General features: G+C 57.3%; 1 protein-coding gene across 2 annotated transcripts in view; it reads right to left on the bottom strand.

Annotated features, from left to right (window-relative positions):
• The window catches only part of LOC123618810 (voltage-gated potassium channel regulatory subunit KCNG2), a 48,733-nt gene that overhangs the window by 1,393 nt on the left and 21,137 nt on the right, over positions 1-26,203 (bottom strand). For both annotated transcript variants that reach the window (XM_074355453.1, XM_074355454.1), the window contains exon 3: positions 20,565-21,263. In XM_074355453.1, the coding sequence (XP_074211554.1) occupies positions 20,565-21,227 (663 nt within the window). In that variant the 5' untranslated portion in view covers positions 21,228-21,263. The remainder of the gene's footprint in view (positions 1-20,564; positions 21,264-26,203) is intronic.

Below are 26,203 nucleotides of genomic sequence, written 5' to 3'. Positions count from 1 at the left end.
GCTCCACCCCAGAGGCTGCAGCTGAGAGCTAGGGGCTCCCCGCCCGCCCCCTCCAAGTGGGCTGAGTCCCAGGGGGTGTGGCTGAGAAAGGTGGGTGTGGTCAGGGAAAGAGACCAAAGTCCCACCAGAACCAGTGACCTCCTGGGGTGACTGGGCGCCCAAGCTGTGCCTCCCGGAGGAGCGACAGCTAGGGCTGAACACTGTGTGTGGGTGTTTGTGCACCGGTGTGTGGGTGTTTGGGTGTGCAGGGGTGTGTGTGTAGGTGTGTATGGGGAGTGTGTAGGTATGTGGTGTGTGTGTGGCAGGTGCAGGGGCAAGAATAAACGTCACTAAAATAATCCAACCAATCACTAAACCAACAAGGCAATGGCAGGAACAGGCCCTGAGGGGGGCGGGCAGGAGAGGGCAGTATCATATGCAGCGTCCTAAACTGTCGCATCTAAAATGTCCACTTTCCAATAAAAAGTCATAGGGCAGGTAAAGAAACAGTAAAGTTGGCCTGGTACATGAGGGGAAATCAGGCAACAGAAACGGTCTATGTGAGTGACCAGATGTCAGAGTTGACAAAAATTTCAGAACAGCCATTATCAGTATGTTCACAGAACTAAGGAAGCTTGATTCGAGAAGTGGTAGACAGCATGGTGACAGTCCAGTGCAGCAGAGGGAGAAAATCAATCAAGGAAAATTTTAAAAGAACCAAATGGAAATTCTGAAGTTGAAAAGTACAAAAGCCAGAACCTCACTGGAGGAGCTCAGCAGTTGTTGCAAACCATCTGGAGACAGAACCAGTGAGCCTGCCGGCGGGTGGGCGGAGGGCACGGAGGCTGAGAACAGAGAGGAGGAGCCGGGGCCCCACCCAGCGGGCGGGCGCTCATGGTCAGCAAGTGTCAGCAGGACAGGGGAGAGAAGAAAGGAGACGGGCCTGGAGAAACAGTGGCAGGAAACTTCCCAAACCTACTGAAAACCCTGTACATCCCAGAGCTCGATGAACTCCAGGCAGATAAACAGAGAGAGATCAGAGAGACACACCCAGGAGGTGCTGAATGCGAAGACACGGAGAGAGTCTTGAAAGAGAGGCCCACAGAGAGACTGACGCGCCAGCATCTCAGCCAGAACACAGCGGGGCGACGCCTTCAAGGCGCCTGGGAAACGCGCGCCTGGCCGGGAACCCCACCCCAGCCAAGCTGTCATTAAAAGTCAGCGTGACATGAGGACTTTCCCAGGTAAACGAAAGCTGAGAATTCCTTTCTGGTAGAGCTGCCTTATGAAAAGTTCTAAAGGAAGCTCTCTAGGCTGGAAAGAAGTGATTCCACAATCTCTATGACCTTGGATTTGGCAGAGCCTTCTCAGATCTGATACCAAAGGCACAAGCAAACAAGATAAATTAGACAAATTAAACCTAATCACATCTAAAACTTGAAACTTACATGCTTCAAAGGACACTGTTATGGCCTGAACTTCTCTTCAAAATTCAAACGTTCCCTGATTCCCAGCACCTCAGGTGACTGTATTTGGAGACGGGGTCTCTAGAGAGGTAAGAAGTTACAGTGAAGTCACGTGGGTGGACCCTAATCCAACCGGACTGGTGTCCTTATAAGAAGAGGGGGTTAATGTGCACACACAGGTAGGTCCACGGGAGGACACAGGGAGAAGGCTGCTGTCCTCAGGAGAAACCAACCTGCCAACATGTGGATCTCAGCCTTCAGCCTCTGGAACCGTAAGAAAACAAATTTCTGTTGTTTACGTCACATAATCTGTGGTTTTTTGTTCTGGCAGCCCTAGCTGACTAACCCAGAGCATCTGGAAAGTGAAGGGCAGTCCACAGAATGGAAGGGTATATATGCAAATCATGTGTCTGATGAGGGACTTGGGTCTAGCATGTATAAACTCAACGATGGAAGAGACAACCCAGTGAACAAACGTGCAGGGAATCTGAACAGACATTTCTCTGAAGAAGATACATGAATGGCCAAGAAGCACATGAAAAGGAGACCCACACCACGAACCACTGGGGAAGGGAGATTAAAAGCACTTGAGGATCCCACCTCACAGCCACCAGGACGGCCAAGAGGAGGCAGTCGGGTGACAACAGGGTGGAGACGGTGCGGAGAAAACAGAGCCCTGTGCCCTGCTGATGCAGGCAGGAGTCCAGTCACTGGGGAAGGGAGTCCAACTGTTCCTCAGATGACTAAACACCGAGCGACCCCACGACCCAGCGAGTCCACTCCCAGGTGTGTGTCCGGAGCAGTGAACACACGTGTGCACAGAGAGGCCTGTACACGAATGTTCATGGCAGCCTGACCCACAGCAGCCAAAAAGTGGAGACCAGCCACATGTCCATCGCTGGTTAACGGATAAACCAGACTTGGTGGATCCGCACGGTGGGACTTTACTGGGAAGGAGTGAGTGCCGATTCCTGCTACAGCGCAGATGGACCCTGGAGAGAAAGAATCCAGTCACACGGGACACATGCTGGATGGTTCCAGCCCACTGATCTAGAACAAGGGAATGTACAGACAACGTGGACTCAGGTTGCTCCAGGTTGGCGGCAAGAGGGAAGGACCAGGGGTATGAGTGCTGAGGGCACAGGTCTCTTCTGGGTGACAGAAATGCTCTAAAATCAGACCGTGGTGATGGCTGCACAGCCCTGTAAAAGTACTAAAAACCACTGAATTGTCTGTCCTAAGTGGGCAAATTGCACGGTATGTGAATTATATATCAATAAAGCTATTTTTTTAAAAAAAAGACTTATTAATTAATCCCAGAGTGTGTGGCTGGCTGGGTGTGGGAGAGTGTGGATATAACTCGCCGGGGCCACAGAGGGACTCCCCGTGCAGGGGAGTCCAGAGGTATCTGCTGATGGAACTGAAGACAGAGAGCCTGCAGACCACTGCATGCTGCCCAGAGGCGGGCCCTGCCTGGCCATGTCTCACCTCTGACCTTGAGACCCCGCCAACCCAAATGCTGTGCCTAGGTGACCCCTGTCACTGTTGAGGGCCTGGAGGAAATGTCGGGAGACCCTCAGACTCAGCAGACGCCTCCCATGCTGTCTGCTCTGTGTTATGGGCCAAGCTCACGCTGGAGGTGCGAGGACCTGGGGCCAGGCCCGCTCAGCCCCCAGGGAGCCTTGCACTGTCCCCCCCAACCCCAGGTCGTGTACCTCCGAGCCCCGCCCAGCCAGAGTGTGAGCTTCCATCACCGCAGATGGCAGCTGAGGACCCGCCTGCTGGCTCCCCCGTAGTGGGTCTCGGTTCTGCAGACATTGTGGCGCCAGCTTTGGTGCTCTAGGGCTATGGAGTGAGTGGGACCCTTCAGGGCTGCCTCCTGAGCCAGGCGCCAGTTCATCGCTGGTCTACAAGGGAGCTGGGGCCCCCTGCGGACCTCGGCCCTGCACACGTGCTGCCCCGGCGACTCGTGCGTGTGGAGCGGAGCCGGCCAGCACTCCTGTTCCTGAGCCTTTGGAACCACGCCGGCACCTCTGCTCTCATCACCCTCATCGTCCTGTCTGGAGACACTGGCCACGTGCTGACTTCCCCACGTGGCCCCGGACACAAGGGTGGGCCCTAGGCGGGTCACAGCTTTGGTATAAATCCCTGGACGCGACTGGGCAGGTCTGTCCTCAAACAGATGGTGGCAGCTTGAGCCCGGATGAAGGGCCCCCACACCATCTGGGTCTCAGACCCTCTTATGGGGGCTGCTAGTGGAAAAGCTGAGTTCCCTCCTGAGCCTCATGGGGCTGGGGGGAGCTCCGAGCCCTGAGGGTGAGCCTGGGGGCTGCCCCTGTGTCGGGCTCAGGGAGGCTGGAGCACCGCCCCGGCAGCGCTGACACCTGGGCACAGGGCCTGGACAGGAACCAGCAGGGACTTCCTGCTAGGCCTGGGGCCTCAGGACACAGAAGCTCCAGCCTCACGGAACCAGCAGGAAAACAGGATTCAGGCACCAAGAGGCAGCTGTGGCCTTGGGACATGGTTAGAAAGCCCTGGCAGGAGGAAGGGCTCAGGAGGGGACCGGCCACACTGGGGGATGGAAGGTGATGGGGTGGAGGAGGGGTGGAGTTGGCTGCAGCCCCACCTGCCTCACCTGCTCAGCCCAAGGGACACTTGGGGGCCTGTGACCCACAGCCCCAGAGACACCTGACATGACACCCCCTTGTCTGGGTGACCTCAGGCTCCTGTTCCACAGCATCTCAGCAGGCAGGCAGCTCTCGGCCGAGTGTAGCTGGAAGCCCCATCCAGGAGGCTGCAGACACCACCGTGCAGGAAGAGGAGAGATGCAGACTCTGGGGGCGGCCAGGGAAGGTGGCCCCTCGCCCCGTGCATGAAGAGTGGCCCCTGTGCGCCCACCCAGAGACAGACTGGTCCCTGAGTGCTGTGAGCCACCCCCAACCCGCATGCTTAAGGACCAGCCACACAGGGTAACTGGAGGGAGCTATATCTGGAACTTTTAACCCAGAAAACGACCCTCACTTATCATAATTTGACACGTCTAGCCTATTTGGCCAAAACCGGGTCAGTGGCAGATCTACGTTCTGCTGGTTCATCGGGTTTGAAGGCTTTCTGCTGCCAGCTGGGCCCCCCGTAACCAGGCCACTGGTGCCCCCCATGAATTTCACACAGTTGTCACATGGCCTTGGTGGGGCTGGGGTCCCAGGGCGCTGGCCCCTCTGCTGAGCCGAGTGGCACCTTTTAAATTCTGCCCGTTTAGCCTGGTGCTGGCAGGTCCCTTTCGTCTCCTCCTCTGGTCACGCTGTTCCCATCTGGGACGGACCATGTGGCTGGATGGGGTATCCTGCTGACAGCTTCAGTCCATCTGCTGTCGGGGGTGGGAGGGAAGGGCTCTGGTCCTGGGGGCTTGAGGAGGACACAGAGATGGGGGCAGTTGCTTCTGGAAGGAGAGAGAGTGGACCCCCAACTCCTAGATGCCCGTGGGCAGTGGCAGACCTGTTTCTGTTCTTCAGCTGGGGGGGGGGGGTTGGTGCCCTCCACTGCCCTTCACTTTCCCTGTGCTGTTCCCACAGGAAATGCGGGGATATCTCCGACCAACAGTGTAACAACAGCCCCTGGAGCCCAGGAGAAGGGCTCCCCTCAGAATCCCAAGCAGCTGTCGGCTCCACAGAGGGAACAGGGAGTAACACCGGAGGAACCCCAGGACCCAGAGCCCCCTTCTGTGGCTGGGTTGCCCCACACTGGAGCCCCTACCCTCTACCTCCAGCTGCCGTTGGGCTAGGGGCTGAGGGCAGGCGTGCTCAACTTGAGGAACCCCCAGCTCCAGGCCCGCCACTCAAGCGGACCAGATGCCAATACCAAGCTGGCAGGAGGAGGAAGGCCCCTGGAAGGAGGGTCCCCCACAGACAAGGGGGTCCTGAGAGGTGGGGAGAAGAGGCAGGGACATGCAGGCAGCCCAGGACTGACCTGCAGTGCCCTCAGGAAAGATTTCTGGTGGATGGAGGCTGCGTGGGCGGAGACTGGAGGCAGGGAGGCTGAGAGGTGGGGCTGGAAGTGGAAGGTTAGGATGTGGGGACCCACAGACTGGGGTGGAGATGACCTCGACCAGGCGGAGATGAGGTTAAGGCGACGGCGGAGCTGTGCAGAGTGGAAGTTCCCACAGGGACTCCGGGTCCAGCCACGTGGAGGCCACAGCTGCCAGGAGGGCCCGGACAAGAGCTTGGACAACCTGGTGGAGAGGGCTGCATTGAGGCTGTGGATGGGGAACGACTTGAGGGGCTGAGGGCTGAAAAACAGCGGGCCCACCCCCAGGAGGCTGGGATGTTGGGAGGGGGCAGGGTGCCGGGGAAAGGTTCCAGCAAAGGCTTCCTCAGACTGCGGGGCCTGAGAGTCTGTAAACCTTGTGAAAGAGGTGAGGGGTCCTAGGCACAGAGGGGTCCACTGAACAGGAGGGGACCGCCTAGTCATCCTCTAGGGCAGGAGGCCAGGAGCACGTCTGAGGGGAGTGGCCCAGCCCCCACCCCCCACCGGCTCTTCAGACGGCAGGACCCCCGCCCCTTCCCAACCAACTAACTGGCTGCAGCTCCCACCACCGGGCACCAACCCCACCCCCCAGGCCTGCCTGACGCCCTCCCTGGGCTCCCCGGGACCTCCCCGCGGCACTGCCACCTCCCCGGGCACTGGGTCCCTGGCGGCCAAGACCTCAGCACCAGCCCGAGTCTGCACGTGATGCCCCAGCAGGTGGTGCCCCGGGACTGGGTCCTCCCCTCCCTTTAATGTGTTCTCTTTCTAGAAGAGGGACTGGGCGCTCCTCTACCACTTGTGGCTCAAGAACTGAAGGCCAGCTGCCCCCAAGGAAGCAGCTCTGTGACCATGTTGAGTCTGAGCTGATTACAGACGTGGACACAGGGTGCTGGGCTGTGTGGCCACGTGCCTTCCACGGCCCCGCATATCTGGGCATCGCAAGGCCGCATGTTGGGTTTGGTGCCTGCCTTTAAACCTTCGGTAAACGGTATTGTCCACCAGCGCCAAAAAAACCAACCAACTAACCAACCAACCCAAACTGCGAGCGTTTCTCCAGGGCCGTGACGGCTTCGGCCTGTCAGACAGGCGCGCTTTCACGTTTAGCAGAAGTCACTGAGTCGTTCCCTCAGGGAGCTACGCAGACTTAACCCCCTCCCCACCAGCACAGGGTCACCCGGGCCACCACCCCAGGCCGAGGACTGGAGGCCAGGGTGATTCCAAGAGTAAAAAATCTGCACAGACGCCTCACAAACACATGTAAGGGCCTTCACGGCAGGTGCACACTCACCCTGGAAATGCCGGTTTGGGGAGCGGCTCAGGGACCGTCAGAAATGTGCCCAAGCCTCAGGTGGAGGGTCACCTCTCCCGTGGGACAAGCAGGTGGAGCGCTGACCACCACTGCCATCCCCGAGGCCCCGTGCTGCCCCTCCCTAACTCCGCAACTGCCGACCCCCTCGCCCCGCTGTGAGCGCAACCCCACCCCAGGCGGCCTCTGAGCTGGGTCTCCCTCTTCGGGTCACCTGGGCCCCAGCAGCTTGCTCTCCTGTGCTGCTGGCCGGCTCGCTGTATGGATGGCCCCGTGTGTCCCTTCATCTGTGCTGCAGGAGTGAGTGGGTTCCGTCCAGTCCGGGGCTATTTCAAAGCCTGGCACGCAGGTCACATGCAGGTCTGCGTGTGGAGACGAGCTTTCTCCTCCCTGGGGAAACGACCGGGTGCTGATCGCAGGTAAGTGCCCTTATTTGCCCTACAGGCTTCTTCGTGGGTTTCCTGGGGTTTTTCGTGTTCATAGTTTTATTGCTTCCTTTCCCAGCGTGAATCTGTTCTTCCTGTCTCTTCTTCGTTGCCTGGTGAGGATCTCTGGTGCGATGCTGACGAGGCTTCACTCCCCATGGTGGGGGCGAGGCCACCGTTCGTCTCTCGTCTTCAGGAAAACCACCAGCTGCGGGTTCCCCATCAGGCTGCAAAATTCCCTTCTACTTCTAGACGGTAGAAGCGTTTTGTTTTAATCATGAATGGATATTGAATTTTGTCAAATGCTTTTTCTACGTCTACTGAGATGATCAGACAGCTTTTCTCTTTTTGTGTGTTAATATTATGAATTACACTGATTGATTTTCAAAAGTTGTGCCAGGCTTGCTTTCCTGGAAACCTCCACTTCGTCATGATGTGCCACCCCTTTATATATTGCCACGCTTGATTTACTAATATTTTGCTGGATTTGGTATCTATATTCATGAGAGACGCTGCTCCGAGCTGTTTCTTTTCTCGTACTGTCTTCGCCTGGTTTGGTGCCAGGATAATATTGGAAACGTTCTCTTCTGTTTTCTGGGAGAGATTGTGTAGAATTGGTATTATTTCTTCCTTAAACTTTTGGTAGAATTCGCCAGTGAAACCATCTGCGACTAGAGTTTTCTTTTTGGAAGCTTTTAAACTATGAATTATATGTCTGTAATAAGCTTATGTTTATTTACGTTAATTACTCCTTCTTGAGTGAGTTTTGGTGACTGGACATGTTTTTAATTTAATTTTCGTCTTACAAAAGTAGCAGATATATATAACTTTTAAAAAGTCACCTAGAAGACAAATAAAAACACAGCACCCCTACCCCTACTCCACCTCCCGGACAGTGATTTCCAGTTGTTCCCTCTGATGGTCACTTCCGCCCTATCTGGCTGTGTGCACCTGTGACTGCGCAGCTGAAGGTGTGGTTCTCACACAGCCCACCCCAGCACCCCCACACCCACGACCCCTTTCCTCCAAAAACAGCAGGACCACGTTTCGCGGTAACGCCTACAACGAGCGGGACAGTGTGGATACTGCTTGCGGCCGAGCCAAGCTGTGGTCTGCGTTACACTTTCTTTCCCTCATAAAATGCTTTGTTTTTCCTTAAGTTTTATGGCCTTGTTCTAAAATTTCTTAGCTTGCTATGAGTCATGGCGCATTTTCCTGAAATGTTCAAACACGTTGATGTTCTGCTTCCTGCCGGAGACCCGCCTGCCTCCCGGGGCCTCTGCCTCCTGCGGCAGCTGTGGCCTGGAGCTCTCTCTGCCCCTCTCCGTTTGCCTCCTTGGATCTGATAACCACGCCGTCTCCTTTTTGGTTTCTCCATGGTTCTGCTGAAGCGTATCCCCCAGCAGCCTCCGAGGAAAAGGTGCACAGCAGGTGAATTTCGGAGCCCTTGCCTGTCTGGAAAGTCTTTGTTCCACCCCCATGCTTGACGGCTACTGGGGCCAATGTAGACGGTGGGCAGAAAGCCATTTCCACTCGGAATTTTGCAGAGGCTGCCCACCACGTCCAGGCTGTCAGTGTTGCCAGTAAACTTTAACACTGACGTGGAAAAGTGCATAAATCTGAGTCAGTGCGTTTCCAAACCGAAGGGACCCATGTAAGGGCAGAGGTCAGAATCAGAGCACTGACCGCCGGGCTGCCTGGCCCGCCTCACCGAGGGCCACCCCAAGCCCGTCCACCCTGAGGCCCGGCACCACAGTGACCGTCCACCCTGAGGCCCAGCACCCCAGGCCCATCCACCCTGAGGCCCAGCACCACAGTGACCAACCACCCTGAGGCCCAGCACCCCAGGCCCATCCACCCTGTGGCCCAGCACCCCAGTCCCGTCCACCCTGAGGCCCGGCACCCTAGGCCCGTCCATCCTGAGGCCCGGTACCCCAGGTCCATCCACCCTGAGGCCCAGCACCACAGTGACCATCCACCCTGAGGCCCGGCACCCCAGGCCCGTCCACCCTGAGGTCCGGCACCCCAGGCCCGTCCACCCTGAGGTCCGGCACCCCAGGCCCGTCCACCCTGAGGTCTGGCACCCTAGGCCCGTCCACCCTGAGGCCCGGCACCCCAGGCCCGTCCACCCTTTGTATGTGCCCTCCTGGTTCCCTCCATCGCGGAAGCGCTCGGGTGCTCTCTGCCCCGGGACCCTGGTCCTCAACTCCGACACCAGAGGGCCATCAGGTCCTCCCTCCGTCGGCTCACCCGGGAACTCCTGCGGGTGAGGGGTCCTGCTGGACCAGGCTTCCAACTCCATGCTTGCTCTTCCAGCAGCTCCGTCCTGGCCGCTGCACGGCCTGCAGACGTGCGCCAACACCTCCCACCTGGGTGCCGCCGCTTTCCTCCCTGGGCTGCTCCTCGAGGTCTGGTCCGCCTGCGGACAAGCACTTCCTCCATGGTGTCCATGAGGCTCCCTGGGGTCCCCGGTTCCTCCAGGCTCCGCCTTCACCCTCTCTTCCCCGAAGTCTCCCCTCCGTTGCCGGGCCGACACGCACTGTCTGGAAGCTGCCTGAGCAGGTGGGCTCGTCGGCCCCTGGGCTTCGCAGATGAGAAGACAGGGCGGCCCCACACCAGCAGGTGGAACCTTCTGCTTTCAGGAGCTACGTTCCTCCAGAGAGGGGCCGTCCAGGCGCCTGTGGTGGGTGGTGGGGGTGACGGCTGTGGGTCGAGATACACAGCAGGTTCTCCCATGATGCCTGTGGCAGCCCCCCCCAATTGCACCCCCAAACCTGCTCAGGTCTCCTGGAGGCGGGCGGCCAGAGCTGCAGTCAGGGCTGTGGGAGCCAGGTGCCCTCCCGCTCTCATCCCGGTCTCCCCTGCAGCTGCGAGCTGCCCGAAGCTCCCGGGGTCTGGGTGTGGGGAAACGGGCAGGAGGACCCTGGGAGGTGGCTCAGGCACCGCGAGGTGCCGTCCACACCCACCGGGGCAGCAGGGAGCATGGATGGGGGTGGGTCAGGCTGCCTCCGACACCAGGGACTTTTGGAAACGAAGTGGTTTTAGAACCTTCTCGGAAGGCGCGGCCTCCACAGCGAGGCGCCCATTTGGCACTGACCCTGCTTTGATTTTCTAGTGAAAATAAATGGACGCACCAGGCCAAGTGTCTTTAGTAACAGAGGCTGGGGGGCGGTTGGCGGCCCGAGACCAGTCACAGGAGGCCTGGCACTGGCCGCGCTTCCGTACAGCTTTGTTCTCGTTTCAGAGCATCAGAAATGCAGGGACCTCAGTTCTGCCAAGGAGCCTGCTGAGTCTGTGCGATGACGTGCCGCTGCTCTTGCTGCACTGATGTGGAGGGGGAGGGAGAGGACACAGCATGGCGGCCAGCGTGACTCATAAACGCGAGGGTACCGCTGGGCTCTCAGCCTGGACGCCCCGCACGCCAGCCACGGGGTCCGCCCGCTGAGTGTCTCCCCAAAGATCCCAGGCTCACGGACGCCCCTGCACTCATCTGGGCTGTGATTAGACCCTCAGACATCCGTGCCCCTCTGCTGCCTGTGTGTTTTCTGGGCACTGACACCCACCAACCACGGGGGCCAAGAGAGCCGCCATCCGCAGCTGGGGGCCCGCCACAGACTGGACACCAGGAAGGGCACATGCTCTGTCCCTATGAGTTACTCACTCATTAATGCCCTTGTATGCAGGTTTTCTCTCTGCCACCCATACGTACTTAAAAGAAAACATTTATTAACTCATTTCACTAACTACAAACTTACAGTAACGACTGAACTGGGTTGAGGTTTGTTTTTTCCCATTTTCTGTGACAAAAGGCTCTGGTGGTGCTAACAGAAAAGTAGACGGGATATTAAATCCACTTGAGAGCAAACTGTTTAAAAACAGCAAACAGTCCTACATCTGGGAACAGTAAGTGTCCCCATTTCAGATGATCTGCACTGACGCAGGGCTGTCCACTCCCTTTCCTGTCAACAGCCGCTGACTGTTCTGTGCTGTCACAGGTGAACACACGAGGACAACTTTGTTACAAGGTTCCACACTCTGCCTCCCTAGTTGGAACGAGTTTGTCTTCCCATCGGCTGCAGCCCAACCTCCGCTGCCTCTCCCGTGAGGAGTGATGGGCAGGCCTGGATGCCGCGAGGGGCTCAGGACCGATTCGGAACCGCTCCTCCACTCACCAGCTCATGATCACGTGCCCTGGGCAGGACTCTGCGGGGGGCTGGGCTGGGGTCCCTCCCGTGGGGCCTGATGTCAGCCCATGAGTAACGAAGAGGGCGTCCGTCTCAGGAGAGGGTATTTCCAGTCGTGAGTCTGAATTCCATCTGAGTCGCAGACGATGGAACAAGGGTTGCAGCCACTGTTCTTGGTTTATTCGCCGACTTTAGTTGCTGTTCCCCGCGGGTGCCCTCTTTCCAAAGCCGGGCTCGGTCCTCCCGCCCATGCGGTGCCCTGACAGCACAGTGAGTGAACTTCCCTCAGAATCCTGGGCAGCAGCGACTTTACCACACCCACCGGCCACTGAGTTTCAGCTGTGCCCTTTCCACCAGGGCAGAGACGCCGGGAGGAGGGCGGCCGCCTGGTGCCAGTGCTTCCCCAGCGCCCACAACCTGGCCAGGAGGCGGCTCCCCATGCCAACAGGAAGGGCCCTGGCGTCCCCGCTTCTGTGCCACTTGACTGGATTCAGCAGGAGGCTGTTTTTCGAGGCAAAGCAGCGCCTCCCTGCCGTCTGCGTCAGCACAGCCAGCCGGCGGACGGAGGCACAGACACCCGGCCAGGCGCGGACACCGCACGGCACAACCACCTCACCGGCAAGCGCGCTGCAGACCCACAGGACCAGCGGATGTTTCCTGTAGGACCCACGGCCGCAGCCAACACTGTACGGACATCCTGGGGACAAGTTCGTGAACTAAGATCCACCTGCTTTAGACAAGGGTGTGGGCACATGGGCCGAGCAGAGTCTTGGAAAGAGGCTGGAGCCCCCCCAGGCCCCTCACACCTTGCGAGCCAGCGAGCAGACCTCCAGCCATCCCGGGCGAGACCTGGGGGCCCACGAGCCCTGCTGAAGCCTCACGGACAAGCCAGCTGCTCCAGCCCAGGTGCCACCCAGAGTCCCCAGCAAATACACAGCTGACACCGACCCCACAGGTTTGAGGTGGTTACACATTAAAGTGTCATCGATACTGGGGTAGGGGGGTATAGCTCAGCGGCAGAGAGCGTGCTTAGTGTGCACAAGGTCCCGGGTTCAATCCCCAGTGTCTCCATTAAAACAAATAAACCGATAAATAAACACCTAATTGCCTCCCTCCATGGAAAGAAGAGGCATCTCTTACACTGGTTCCCCTTGCTCTGCAGAACCCACAGGCTAGTCTTCTATATGCATTTCTCTAGGTTCTCAAGATTATTTTATGAGGTTCCAAAGCACTCACGGGGGTTTTGTTGAGAGTGTAACAAATTTATATTAATTTAGGGAGGGATTTTCGATAACACGGTGCTGCTCGCTAGTTAGTCATTGTTATGTGTCTCAGTAGAGTCACACATCTTTTTTCTCTTACAGATTTTGAATCTTTCTTGCTAAAATTATTTCTAGGCATTTCATGTTTTTATTATTAAGGTGACCAGAATAGTTTTCCCATTAAATTTTCTATTCCCAATTGTATATAGAAAAGTAACTGATCTTTGCATATTTATTTTGCAGCCAGCCACCTTACCAAATTCACCCATTTATAATAATTTTTCAGCAAACTCTCTTGGGTTTTCACTTGATCTGCAAATAATAAGGCAGATTAGATAATCAGTACAGAACACACAGAAAAGGCTCCCATAGGGGGACCTGGCAAAGGTGGCATCAGGGACTGTGCACTTTGCAGGGGGAGCTTGGTAGGAGAATCAGAGCTGGATAAAGGGTTTCAAGTGGACCTGGTGACCTTACACTTCAAATGATAATATAAAAGCAGGCATCCATGTATGGCTCATGATTTAAGGGCAGTCATTCTGTTTTACAATTTTGTTTTCAACAAAGCAGGTGCACAGAGGGTGGGGAGGGTCTGGGCAGGCTGGCGGCACCGAGGGAAAGCAGCAGGGGTCCCGCGGGGAGAGGGTCTTAGGTGCTGCAGGAAGTGTGAGTGGAGGAAGGAGGGAAGGCAGGAGGGACGGCTGGAGGGGAGCGACAGATGCGGTGTGGTCATGCTGCAGAGGTCTGCAGACCCAAGAGCAAGCAGCCCAGGGAAGGCGGATGAAGAAGAAAGGAAGACACAAGGGAACAAACAGCAGGTGAAGATGCAAAAAGATGTTAGCCTCGTAGTGTCGAAGGCCAGTTAAGAGGCCAGGAGGGCTTTTGAAAGACAGGCAAAGTGTTATCAGGTCACCAGCAGGGCCCAGCGGGCCGGGACTGGAACCCGCTGGGGGGCAACACTTGGGGGACGGGCTTGCGGCCCACAGGTAGGGGCACGGAGGAGGAAGGAGGGAGGGAGCACTCAAGTGACAAAACACCTCGACTGCTGGGATGCTACTCTGTACGGGAGCCAAGTGGCTACTAGACGTGCCCACGCCGATTCACAGTTTCCTGAAGAGGCATGAGGAACAGAGGCAGTAATCCAGGGGCCAGTAGTTACCTCCCGGTTTATTCGCACTTCGTTCTGTACACGGCTCTGTACCTGCCAAGCTTTCCGTAAGGAACGGGCATTCTGTTTCCAACCAGGAAACACTCTGAAGTTCCCTGTTTTTCAGGTGGGCAGGGAGGGGAGCAGCGGGACTGGCTGCCTGGGTGGGAGGCGGGTCTCAGGGGGCCCGGCCGACCACCCAGGACAGGACCTGAGGTTTGGTGGCTGTTTGCTCCCAGCTCTGCACCAAACTGCGCCGCGTAACAGTTCTCTGAAGTGCCGAGTTTCTCTCTCAGGATGTTCATTTTCAGGTCATATCAGAAAACAGCGACCCTCACAACCCCCCAGTCTTCACTGAAACCCACTCTCCCCCAGAGCACAGCCACCTCCTGGAGGACCGCTCGCCAAGGGAGGGATTCCACACATGGATTACCTGTAGGTAGGGTGCCTGGCAGGCACCACTCCATCTTCAAAACAACTAAAACGATGAACAGAGTTTTCCAACAACAACAGCTCTTCTTGGATCAGTAAGAGAGGGGAGGACACGGGGCAAACCACTGTCCCCAACTCTGGCTCTCCAGGTGAACACAGAGAGTCCAGCTTCTGGGGAAGACTCGAAACCGCCACAGGGTAGTGCTGGGGCAGGAAACCCGGAGACTTGAAGTGGACAAGTCTGAGAGGTATGAGCTCCAGGTGGACCTTCTCATGGTGGTAGTCTCAATACTGGGAGATTTACTTCCAAGACCTTGACCGGTTTTCACAGTAAATATAGGAGCAAAGAAGATACACGGATGGCAAAGAACCTATGAAAAGGTGCACCATCTCACAGGGCATGCAATTAAATCAACACTGTGACCTCACGTGGAAGAGGGAGTGAGGGAGCTCTGTGGGTCTCCGTTTTAGGGACACTAATCCCATCATGATGGCTCCACCCTCATGACCTCATCACCCCCAGAGGCCCCCTCTTCCAACACACAGTGGGTGAGGATTCTACATGTGAATTCTGGGGGCACAACACTCAGGTGGTAGCATTCTGCCCCGGCCCCAAATTCACATCCTTCTCACGAGCAAAATACATTCATTCCATGCCAATAGCCCAGAGTCTAAGTCATGCCAGCGTCAGCTCTGAAGTCTGAGGCCAGGTGCCATCTGCATCAGGCCTGGGGGCCCCAGGCTGACTCGTGTGGCAAAGCCTCTCCAGCTGTGTGCCTGTGCCCAGACCACACCGGCCAGGCACGGGCAGCCGTCCCACAAAGGAGAAAGGAGGGGAGCCAGCCCCCGGGGCTCGGTTCTGCTGCTCTGAGAACCCCGACAGACACAGTGCAGAGCGGCAAGTTCTCACTCCAGCTCAGAGCTGGGAGATTCGACGATGCGTCTGCCCACACGCAGTCGGAGCCTTGTCACCAGCCTCCGATGCTGTCGCCAAATGTCTTTGTGAATTCAACAGCTGAAATCCCAGTCATGAAATCCATAACTAATTATGCGGGTCTTGATTTAATCATATGAGCTTAAAGGAAAAAATCGACTGGCAGAGCCAAACCCCAGCCTCCGTGGAGAGGATGTGATGGCTCTGAGCACCGGCTCCGCCCGCGCCCTCCTTGGGGACGTGCTGTTCTCCCACAGGCTGGCGCACCGGCCCGTCCCCACCGCCAGCCGCCCGGTACCCAGCACCGTCGCCAAGCAACACCCGGCCGCCACCGCACAGAAGGAGCCCAGGAGCTGTTTGCCGGAACGAGTACTCTGTCCCACCCTCCCAGCAGCTTGGAAGGCTGCTCCTCCAGGCGCCCAATTGCTGAGGCCAGTGCGGTTCAGCGATGTCCAGCAAGGCCAACACTAGGCACATGGAGGGTGAGCTGGGCTCCAAAGTGCACTCTGTCCTGCGGTCCCCAAACTCCAGACATGCTCTCAGGAGAGTCCCTTGTTCTGAAGGAATCAGGTGCTCTGCCCACACCAGTGGGCACCTGGTGCCCCATCCCCAGGCCTGGCATGTTGCCCAACAGTGGGAGAAAGCTAGAAAAATGCTCTGTCTCATTCACAGACCCCCTGAAAGTGAGTCCAGAGGCCCACTGGAGACCCCCAAAGGCAGCGGGAAACGGGGGTCCCCTCCCCTCTGGCTTGGGGCTCCTACAGCATTGCAATTGGGAGGTTTGGGGTCACATCGCCATCCGCAGGAGCCTGGAGCCATCCCTTCAGCACTGAGGCTGGGTCTCCTTTGTAAACGGAGATGGTCCACGATGGAGCTGGAGTCATCACGGCCCCATGGCAAACAGCTCCCTGAGAAACTGAGTCTCCCGTAAGCCAGGCCCATCCGCAGGCAGCGTCGCCTTCAGGACGGTAGGCTGGTGGCCTGGGCTGAACCCCCGCCCTGAGTCAAAGGAGCCAGAGGAGCAGCCCGGGGTCTCTGAGGCTCTGGGGTCATGCAGGGCACACACCGAGGCTGAGCCCAGCCCCCAACTGCCCCTCAGGCCTGCCTGGGGTCCTTGTGGGGCTGGCTGGGTTCACTGCCCCCATCTGGGCACTGACACCTGGACACAAAGGGCCCACGGAGTCGTCGAGGCAGCTCTGCCCAGAGGCTCCCCTGCACCTTGTGGGAAGGAGGAGGAGGCAGGAGGAGGCAGAAGGGGGCTGTATGTCCCCACGGCCTTTCATCTGCCCAGCCTGGGCTCTGTGGTCTCCCTAAGCATTAGGAGGGATCCTGGCCGCCTTCTGGCCAGGCGTCCTCGGGCCTCCGTGTCAGGGAAGCCCGCCCCAGCTGGCTGGACTCAAGACAGTCTGCACCCTGCGGGCCGCCCTCCTTTCCATCGTGGCCAGGCACCGTCCCCCAAGCGGCCCTGTGGTGGTAGACAGACAGCACAGAGGCTTGTTCTGGAATAAGGGGTGTGGTGGCGCATCCCTGGATGGCTCCCTGGGCTGCACCCCAGGCAGCGCCAAGGGATGCCGGAGAGCGCGGGTCCACAGCCACGAGGGGAGGGACTGCACTGGGGCAAGGACTCCTCTGCCCCACGGCTTGGATTGTCTAGGCTCTCAGCACTCACCACCCACCACGGGCAGCAGCTCAGCCCTCAGCCTCCCACCCCGGCTGACCTGTGAGCACCCGTGGGCCAAGGGCAGACAGACGGATGGACGACTGTAAACAGAGTCTCGGGGGCAATGGGCAAGCCGCTGCCCCGGCCACTGCCAGGGCCTCTGCTCTGTTCTTCTATCCAAACACCCCTACAGGCAGCTACGTACATGGGTGTGAAACCCACTTAACACAAAATCCACCATTGACCATGTCTGAGTGCACAGCACTCACACAGCTGCGCAGCCGCCACCACCCCCTACCTCCACAACTCCTTCATCTTCCCAACCCAAGCTCTGCAGCCACGAGACACCAACTCGCCCAGCCCAGCCCTGCACCCCCCAGTCACTCTGGGTCTCTGCGGATTTGGTGACACTAAGTGCCTCACGTGAGTGGAATCAGAGGATCCGTCCTCTGGTCTCGTCAGCAGGACTCAGCACGATGTGCTCAAGGCTCATCCCACAAGGATGCTTTTACAGCCATCCTTCCCATAAACAGTGAAATGCAGAGAACACGCTCCGGTCAGTTAGATCTGTGAGCCCCATGTTCTGGACGGAGACACCGCTGTGGCTCTGGGCTAAGGAACTTACTGGGTGCCTCGGTGACAACCCTGGGAGGGGACGGCCCTGGGAGGAGACAGCCTTGGGTGGACAGTGAGTTCCTGGATTCTGGGGGACAGCAGACTGCAAGGAAATTGACCCACAGCAAGCACAGGGCTGAGGGGAGCAGCCACACGCCCTGCACAGCCGCATGGAGCACTGTGGACCTGCCATCCCTCACAGCAGCCCTGAGACCGAGGCTGAGACACCAGCTGGATGGGGCCCAGGCAGTCTGGCTGCAGAGTCCGTCCTGGGGCAGGGATGGGGACCCTGTGTAACAATTAAAGATCCCATGACAGCAGCAGTGGGCCAAGGGGCTAAGACTGAAGGCGGAGGGAGCCAGTCCCTGCTTCCAAAGGCCCTGTCTGGCCACCCCGGAGCCGAGGGCCGGGTTCTCTGTGCCAAGAGGGGCTGGGGTAGCCGGCAAGGGGCTCTCCCTCAGGTGGTGCTGGGCTTCTGTCCAGCCTGGGCAGGGAACCTGCTCACTCAGGGAGGCATTTCAGGCATTAGCAGCAGGAGCCACAGAGCCTCTTTCCTCTGATCCCTGAATAATGGAGGATAGTGATCTTTTCTCTCTCTATGCGTTCCTGCATCAACACACAAAAATTACCACCAACACTGCCGCTGCCAGAGACGGAGAGAGACCGTCATCAGACAGAGCTGCACCGGCCACTTCGAATTCTCGGGCACACTCCTCGATCCCCAAGATCGTTTTTCAGAAGAAAACTGGGTGCATCTGAGTGTGGACGAGAACAGGGGTGCACCGTGGAAGCCTCCAGCTTGTCACAGGTGGAGGACCCGGACTTGGGGCCCGAGAAGCCACTGGGGCTGCACCTCTCAGAGCCTTTGAAAGAGTACATGAAATTTTAAGAAGAAATCATCCAGCCACTTAATTAAAATCAGAGATCACATACAGCTAATACTTCAGCCCTGTGACTTTCAAGTTAAATTCCACTGGAAAAGCCCCGACAAACTAGAGCATAATGAAGAATCCAAAGTTTTTCTCTTCTCTGCCCTCCACCCCCAATGCCTCGTGCCCAGTAACTTCCGTGGTAAAAGGGTCAATGGCGTGGCCACAGGGGAAGACAGCAGGGAGGCTCCCTGAAGAAGTAAACACAGAATCACCACATAACCCAGGAAGCCCAGTCCTGGGACACACCCCAAAGAACAGAGAGCAGGGACACATCAGAGGTTTGCTCTGCCGTGTCCACAGCAGCACCAGTCACCGCGGTCAAAAGGAGGAGGCAGCCCATGTCCCCTGACGGGTGAAGAATAAACAAAGCGTGATGCATGCAGAGGAATGGCACTCAGCCTTAAGAAGGAAGGAGATTCTGACAGAGGCTGCAACATGGGTGGACCGTGAGAACGTGCGTTGTGCTCAGTGAAACGAGACAGTCACAAAAAGACAACCCCTGCCTGACTCCACTTGTAAAGACAGAAAGTAGACGGTGGGGGCCTGGGGCTGGGAGTTTGTGTTTGATGGGGACAGAGTTCAGTTTGGGAAGATGGAAGAATTCCAGGGATGGATGGTGGTGATGTGTGCACAACAGTGTGAATGCGCTTAATGCCACTGAATTGTGCATAAAAATGGTTCAGATGATGAATTTTCTGTATATTTTATCACACACACAGAGCTGATGAAACAATGCTTTTCCTTCCAGTGGCAGTGGCCACACCTACTGCGCGCAGTGGGTCGGGGGCTTGGTAGGCATCCCCTCACAAGCACAGGGACACATTCACCACGTGCCCACCAACACCGGGATCCTCACTTCTAATCTGGTAACTGATTTGGTAAGACAGTGCCTGCATAGAGTGAAGTGATGTTTCTGGAAATGGGGAAGAGGTGGGTGACATGGAGACCAGTGGACCCCAGAGAGGCTTCTCGAGGGCCAGCTCGACTGCTCGTGAGGCTGTCATCAGCCGAGGCAGCCCCAACTTATCCTGTTCCCTGAGTCTCGTGTAAATAATTTCCCTCCTCGATTGTATGGAGTTATTGCTACTCAGAAAATCCAAACACGTGGTGTCTTTTTAGAAGCAGAATCCCAAACTAGGGCCTAGTGAAGACAACTGGAAACGACAGTTCAGAAATCAGACACCCAAACCATGAAGGAAGCGAAACCAATGTCCTACAATTTACATTTAAATTTAGTCTGCAGTCGGGATGGTCAAGCCGGCTAACAGCTAGTGCTCCAGGAGGACACAGCTCTTCGCTGTGTCTGAATGATAAGCTGACCCCACCAGGTGAGCTCGGGCATAACCCGGCCGACCCGGGAAGGGCTCTGAGGGGCTCAGAGCTCTGCCCTGCTCTGCCTAAGGGGGTGTTCAAGGCAGAGGCGCTGCCAGGTCCCTAGCAGCTGGAGCTGGGGCTGGTGGAGAGGAGGGGCAGGCAGGATGCCCCAGCCACCCTGTGAGAAAGTGCAGGCAACACTCAGCCACATCCTTCAATAATGTAGAGCCCTCGCCAATCCGGACACAAACCCTGAGCCTCCCCTGACAGGACGCTCTGTGATGTGCTCAGTGCACAGACGCTGACAAGCTTTGGGTGACATCCTAACCCCCCGAGCATGACACTTGTCACAGGACACACAGAAGCGGCAGACTGCTCACAAAATGAGCCCCAGCATCTCAACAGAGCCAGCCCGGCTGTGCGTGAGCTGGGCACCTGCAAGGGTTCGGAGGTCACGTCCCTCCAGGAAGACAGGACTTGAGTTTGGAGCACACCTCTCCAGACTGAGCGTTTTGCTCCAAATCGTCCAAGCTTCCAGGGCCGGGCTGTCGGGGAGTCAGCAGAGAAGGCCTGCTGACCCAGAAGCCACGCTGAGTCCTTGAACTTGCCTGACATTTGGAGCAGCTGCTGCGGGCTCAGCAGGCAGCCTGATGTGTCCGCCTGGCTCAGGCCTTCTCTGCAGGCCAACCTGACCCGAGCGGGAGGGGAGCCTGTGGTTTCAACCACCAAGGGCGAGGAGTGTCTAAGACCACCACCCAGCGAGCGCTGCCTCGGCCCTGCTGCGTCCGGGCCGCGGTCTCAAGTCAGGTCCCCAACCAACCCGCTCGGCCCGTCCCGGCCGCCCGCGCCCAGCCCCGGCCCCGGCCCCGGCCCCGGCCTGCTCACCCGCTCCTCCTCCGCGCGGATGTCCGGCATGGTGCTGAGGCAGAGGCCGACGGCCGTGACGGCCACGAAGGCGACCGACACGCAGGCGAAGAGCTTGCCGGCCAGCCCTGAGTGCGGGTTGTCCACCACGTCGCGCAGGCGCCGCCGGCCGCGCGCCAGCCGCCCGCCGGGCCCCAGGCCGCAGTCCGGGCTCCCCGGCGGCCCGCGCTCCGCCGGCCCCGCGCGCGCCTCGGCTGCCTCCTCCTCGCGGCGGCGCAGGCGGCGCAGGCAGCAGCGCTCCAGGCGCGCCTCGTCGATGCCCCAGTAGGCCAGCTCGTCGCGGAAGGCGAGGGCGCACGGGCCGCGCAGCAGCCGCAGCTTGCCGGCGCGCAGCAGCGCCACGATGGCGCGGAAGGCGCAGGGACTGCGGTCGAAGAAGAACTCGTCGCGGCTCACGTCGTAGTCGTCGCACACGCGCAGCAGCTCGTCGTGGCCGCGGCAGGCCCGCAGGCGCTCGAGGCGCGCAAGGGGGCAGCGCGCCAAGGCCGCCCAGGCCAGGCGCACCCTGCAGCCGCCCACGTTGATGATGACGTGCCGGGCACGGGCCCCGCCGCCGCCGCCGCCGCCGCCGCCGCCCAGTAGCTCGGGGCCCGGCTGCTCCGCGTGCCCAGGGAGCAGGGCCATGGCCCCAGGAGCCGGGCCCGGGTCAAGAGGCTGGGCCTGCAAAGGAACGGAGCACGCGTTAGGTCAGGAGGGGAAGCCGAGGGCTCCGGGACACACGGCCGCGCGCACGACCCATGGGCCTGGGGACGGAGCCGAACCAAGGGTCGGTCCAGCCAATCTGCTTGGCTCTTCTCTCCTGCACACCTGACGTCTGCCCATGATCCAAACTGCCAACCCCTTGAGACTTCCTGCAGAGCCCTGTTAAGTGGAACCGCCTTCCTTTCTCTCTGAGAGAGGGGGAAGTGGCCCACACAGGGGTCTTGAACCAGGGACCAGTGGCCCGGAGATGCTGCCTCAAGAGAACTGGGCCAAGGTAGCCATCAGGGGTTACCTTGTGTGTGTGTGTGTGTGTGTGTGTGTGTGTGTGTGCGTGTGCGTGCGCGTGGTGGGGGAACGAGGGGGTACTGAGACAGATTCAAAAGCGCCTTAAGAAGCATCAGCCAAACTGCGGAATGCAGTGTGTGGACACTGTTTGGATTCAGATTTGAGGGAACCAGCTACAAAAAGCTATTTGAGAGTAAGTGAGAACACCCTGCACTGCACATGGTTTGAAGGCATTTTTAAAGGCATGAAAATAGCATGGCTCATGTGAAAAACGGGGTGTGTGTGTCCCTCAGAGGTCCGTAGTGCTGTATGCCTGTGAAACAATGTCTGGACTGTCATTAGGCGGGCCTCTCTGGAGGTGGCGTGCAGACACTAACCTGAATGTCACAGCTGATGGGGACACTAGGGCTCATCGTGCTTTCACTCTGCTTTTGTGCACATTTAAGTGCCCGTAATAAGAAAGGTTTTGTTTTGCTTTTTAAAAGCGTTCAGATAATTCTGCTGTACACCTGGGCATAAGAGGTGCTGATGCAGAGAAACTCATAGTGCTTCAGTCTGTCTTGATCCTCTAAACCAGAAGCTCGCTATTTGTTGTCCGCGAAAATTCTTCAGGGGGTCGAGCTACGAGCCTTCTAAAACCGCACACAAGCCTTTTGTGAGCGCACACTTTTCTAACAGAGGACGCTCAGATTCTCAAAGGGGCCTATGGCCCCCAGAGCTGACTTAAGTTCGCTGCTTTAAAAACATGAAAGAGGGAAATCTCTTTGGTAGCATGGGAATTGCTAACCCCCACACTAACTGGGGAGCATGTGTGCTCTGGCCGTCAGGTTGGCCGCCTTCTCAAGAACGCTTGGGCAAAGTTAAGATCCCCGATGGGCTTCTTATACGACTGCTTCTTTGTCTTCTTCTAAGACCAGGGTTCAAGAAACTCACAAAAGCAGTCACATTCCTCTTCATGAGTCCCTATCTTGCCATAGCATGTGCACAGACCAGCATCTGAAATTCCGAAATGTGTTGGTTTACTCAGCACTTGTTAAAAGGACCTTTCACAACATATGTTAATGAGACGAAATCATTTTTGGCCTGAGTATGGACATTTTTAAAGTCTGGCGATGTCTTTAGCCACAGCTTCATTTTACCTTCCTTCCTCTGCCCTGGGCTGGGTCATCCCTTTACGTCTAGGAACCTGTTTGGAAGCAGGGTCACTGATTCAGGAACCACATCGAAGAGGGTCCATGAGTGACACTGATGACTTTGTCCTTGGCAGAGACTCGTGGGTCCTTTTTCACACTGCTGAGGGCAATTCCGTTCCTCCCCCGAGTCTGCTGCTCAGGACGGTCCCCTCTGCTTCTTGACCTGGTGGGGCCAGTGCTTTGGCACTGGACATGTCTTTGCACTGTGACACAAGAAGAGAGGGCATGCCAACCCGGGGACATAAAAGGACCAGGACAGTTGCTAGGACAGACCCCATTTCCAGGGAGTAAATCTGGGATGTCAGCGAGGCAGTAATCTGGAGAGAGAGGCACAGTCCAGCAGTGTTCTCAAAGTGTGGACGTGGGCCAACAGCATCAGAATTATCAAGGGAACCTGTAAAAAGGGATATTCCTGGCTCTCCACTTAAAATTCTGAGGGACTGGAAAGCTGCAGAGAAGGACCTCCAAGTCTCATCCCTCCATTAAAGCACTGAGAAAACTGGTAAAAACCACCAGAACTGACTTTTTTGGGACTCTGGACACTAACCAAAAGCTGGCAGCAGCCAGGGGACACTTGAGAAAAAACAGCTGAATGTTAGTAACAACCATGAGCTCTCAGCATTTTAACATACCCGCTTCCCAGCTCAGCGGCACCCCTGAGAACAACAGCCTGCCTTCTGGGTACCAGGCCCGGGACTGGAGGGAGGAGAGTGGACCCAGTTCCTGGGAGAACAGGCAGGGGAATGAGACGCTCTGGGGAGTAAGGGCCGGGAAAAGCTCCAGCAGATTCCAGGAGCACGCTCACAAGCCTGGGGCCGGTGCACCTGGGGGGGCCTGCCTGCCCCTCCTCCGCGGCAAGAGCAGGGGATGCAGGTACGGCTGGGATGAGTGGGGGCTGGATGCTGCAGGGGCCCCGACACACAGTCCACCGGCGAAGACTGGCTTGTGTTTGGTTTTGTTCCTGGCATTTGAGAATCTCTGTCCATCTGCTGAGCATGAAGCTGATGGAACAGAGGTATCAGTGGCCGCACGAGACCAAAGGTACACTTCATGTAAATTGCTCAGAAAAGTCACCAAAACCCACAAGCAACAGCAGCTCCGACAGACCCTTGGGTGGAAGAGTCTGATCAGAAGACACAGGAGGACATCTTGGTGACCCTGAGGAGGCAATGGTTTCTGAAATACGACAAAAGCAAAAGCAGAAAAAAAAAAAAAAAAGATAAACTAGACTTCATCGAAATTAAACTCTTCTGTACACTGAAGGACATTTTGAAGAAAAGTAGTGACAGCTCACAGGAGGGAAAAAATGGCAAGTCATACATCTGGTGCAGGTCTAGCGTCCAGAATATACAAGGAGCTCGTACAGTTTAACAATAAAAAGGCAAACGGCCCAAAGGACTTGACATTTCTCCAAAGAAGACACAAAAATGGCTAATACACAAGCAATAATTCTCAGTGCGAGTGACCATCAGGGAAACGCAGATCAAAACTGCTGATACCACTTCGCATCCATTAAACACATGGAAATGAACATATGGAAAAAGCAGTGCTGGCGACGGTCCAGACGCAGAGCATCCGTCCCCACCAGGGCCGCCCCAGTAGGGCACCTACTGAGTCAGGACCCCCATTCACCGCTGGGGGGACTGTAAAATAGTGCAGCCGCTGCAGAAGACAGTTTGGCAGTTCCTCAAAAAGTTAAACAGACTTGCCATTGACCCAGCAGTGTCACTCCTGGGTGTACACACACCCAAGAGAAGCGAAGGCGTAGGCTCACGGAAAGGTGCACACATGAATATTCAAGCAGCGTTATTTCCAGTCGTCAAAACATGGAAACAACCTAACTGTGCATCCACCTCCTGGGGTACAGCCCAGCGTAAACAGGAGTGAGCACTGACGCAGGACACAGCTGGAGGGACCTTGGAAACGCCGTGCAAGTGACAGGAGGACAGAAAAGGTCACACTGTGTGCCCTGGGAAGTGTCCACTTGCAGAGACAGAAAGTAGGTTAGTGGCTGCGGGGGGAGTAACCGATTAGCAGGCACAGGTTTCTTTCAGGGTCATGAAAACACTCTGGCATTTGATAGTGGGGCCGGTTAATGCACTGAAAACACCAAATTGGACACGTTAAAGTGGCAAACATTATGCTGTCGGCTTTTCATCTCAATTTCTAAAAAATAAAACAGCTCTGGTTGAGTAGGCCTGGGGGGAAATCCAGGTCTGTGCACATGACTGAGCAGGTCTGTGCACTGAGCCTGGGAACCACTGCTCCGACCGCACCTTTAACCACCGCTGGCAAAGCTATAACCCACCCCCGGGGCGACTCGGGGAGGGCGTTCAGCGTGCAGCCCAGGTGCCCACCTGCCCACCTGCCCCACGGGTGGGACTGGCCTGAGGCTTGGGGAGTAGGGGGGAGGGTAGATGATCAAATAGACATGGGTGGGGGTGGGAGAGAAAGCCTCAACAAAGCGTGGTAGGTGCACGGACTCGGGGCAGGTCTCACCGCGTGCACGTGAGCAGCCTGGGGGTCGCTTCTGAGCAGGGGAAGGGCTGCCACAGGCGCTGGAGCCACAGTGCCGGGTGTGAGGGAGGGAGCCTTCGACAACCTTGCGCTGTGCTGGGACCCGCCACAGCCGCACTCACTGCACGACCGAGGGAGGAGGTGGTCAAGGTCCCCTTCGTGTGTGCTGACGCCCGGGTCACCTCGCTCACCCAGCAGGGTTAGTCCTGCCGGCCGCAGGCTGGACACAGGTACTCGCAGCTTCCGGGGGCAGGGGCCGGGGCAGCCCGGCCCCTCAACCCCGCAAGGGCAGTTCTGTACAGAGAAAGAGGGGGCGCCCTGGGATGCCTGCAGAGCTCGCCCCAGTGATGGGTAAACTAGGAAAAAACTGCAGGGACGGGAAGTTGGTAAGATTTCTCCGCCTGGCTCTAGGTTAAGAATGAGACCATGTGTCTAAAAGCCTACCTGCACGGTGGGTTTGAGGTTGAAACTTTTGTCTCTGAAATTCAAAGCTAAGAAATGTGCCCCCATGAAAGGTGTCTCCTGTTGGCAACATCCCGGAGACACGTTAGGACCATGCACATGATCAGCTGGGGCGACTCTGCTCCGAGGGCACCTGGCCAGGCCTGGGACGTTTCTGGTTGTCATGGCCGGCTGTGACTGGCATCTAGTGTGAAGAACCCAGGGGTGCCACAGTGCACGTGCAGGGCGCCCCAGGACAGAGGGCAGACCAGCCCCAAGGTCAACAGCACCTACTGAGTAAACGGCTCATTAAACAGCCGTGCAAGGAAGGAGTGACAGACACTAGAGATAATTTAGACGCTGGTGGACGTCACCAGGCTGTGGGGGGCCAGGAGGCTGGAGGCTGCCCCCGAAAGGTGGGCGTCAGAGCAAGGTTTGAGCTCAGCCTAAAAGCTTTAGCAT

This window comes from Camelus bactrianus, chromosome 30, assembly GCF_048773025.1.
Source record: "Camelus bactrianus isolate YW-2024 breed Bactrian camel chromosome 30, ASM4877302v1, whole genome shotgun sequence".
NCBI lineage: Eukaryota > Metazoa > Chordata > Mammalia > Artiodactyla > Camelidae > Camelus > Camelus bactrianus.
This window is presented reverse-complemented; position numbering and strand designations above follow the sequence as displayed.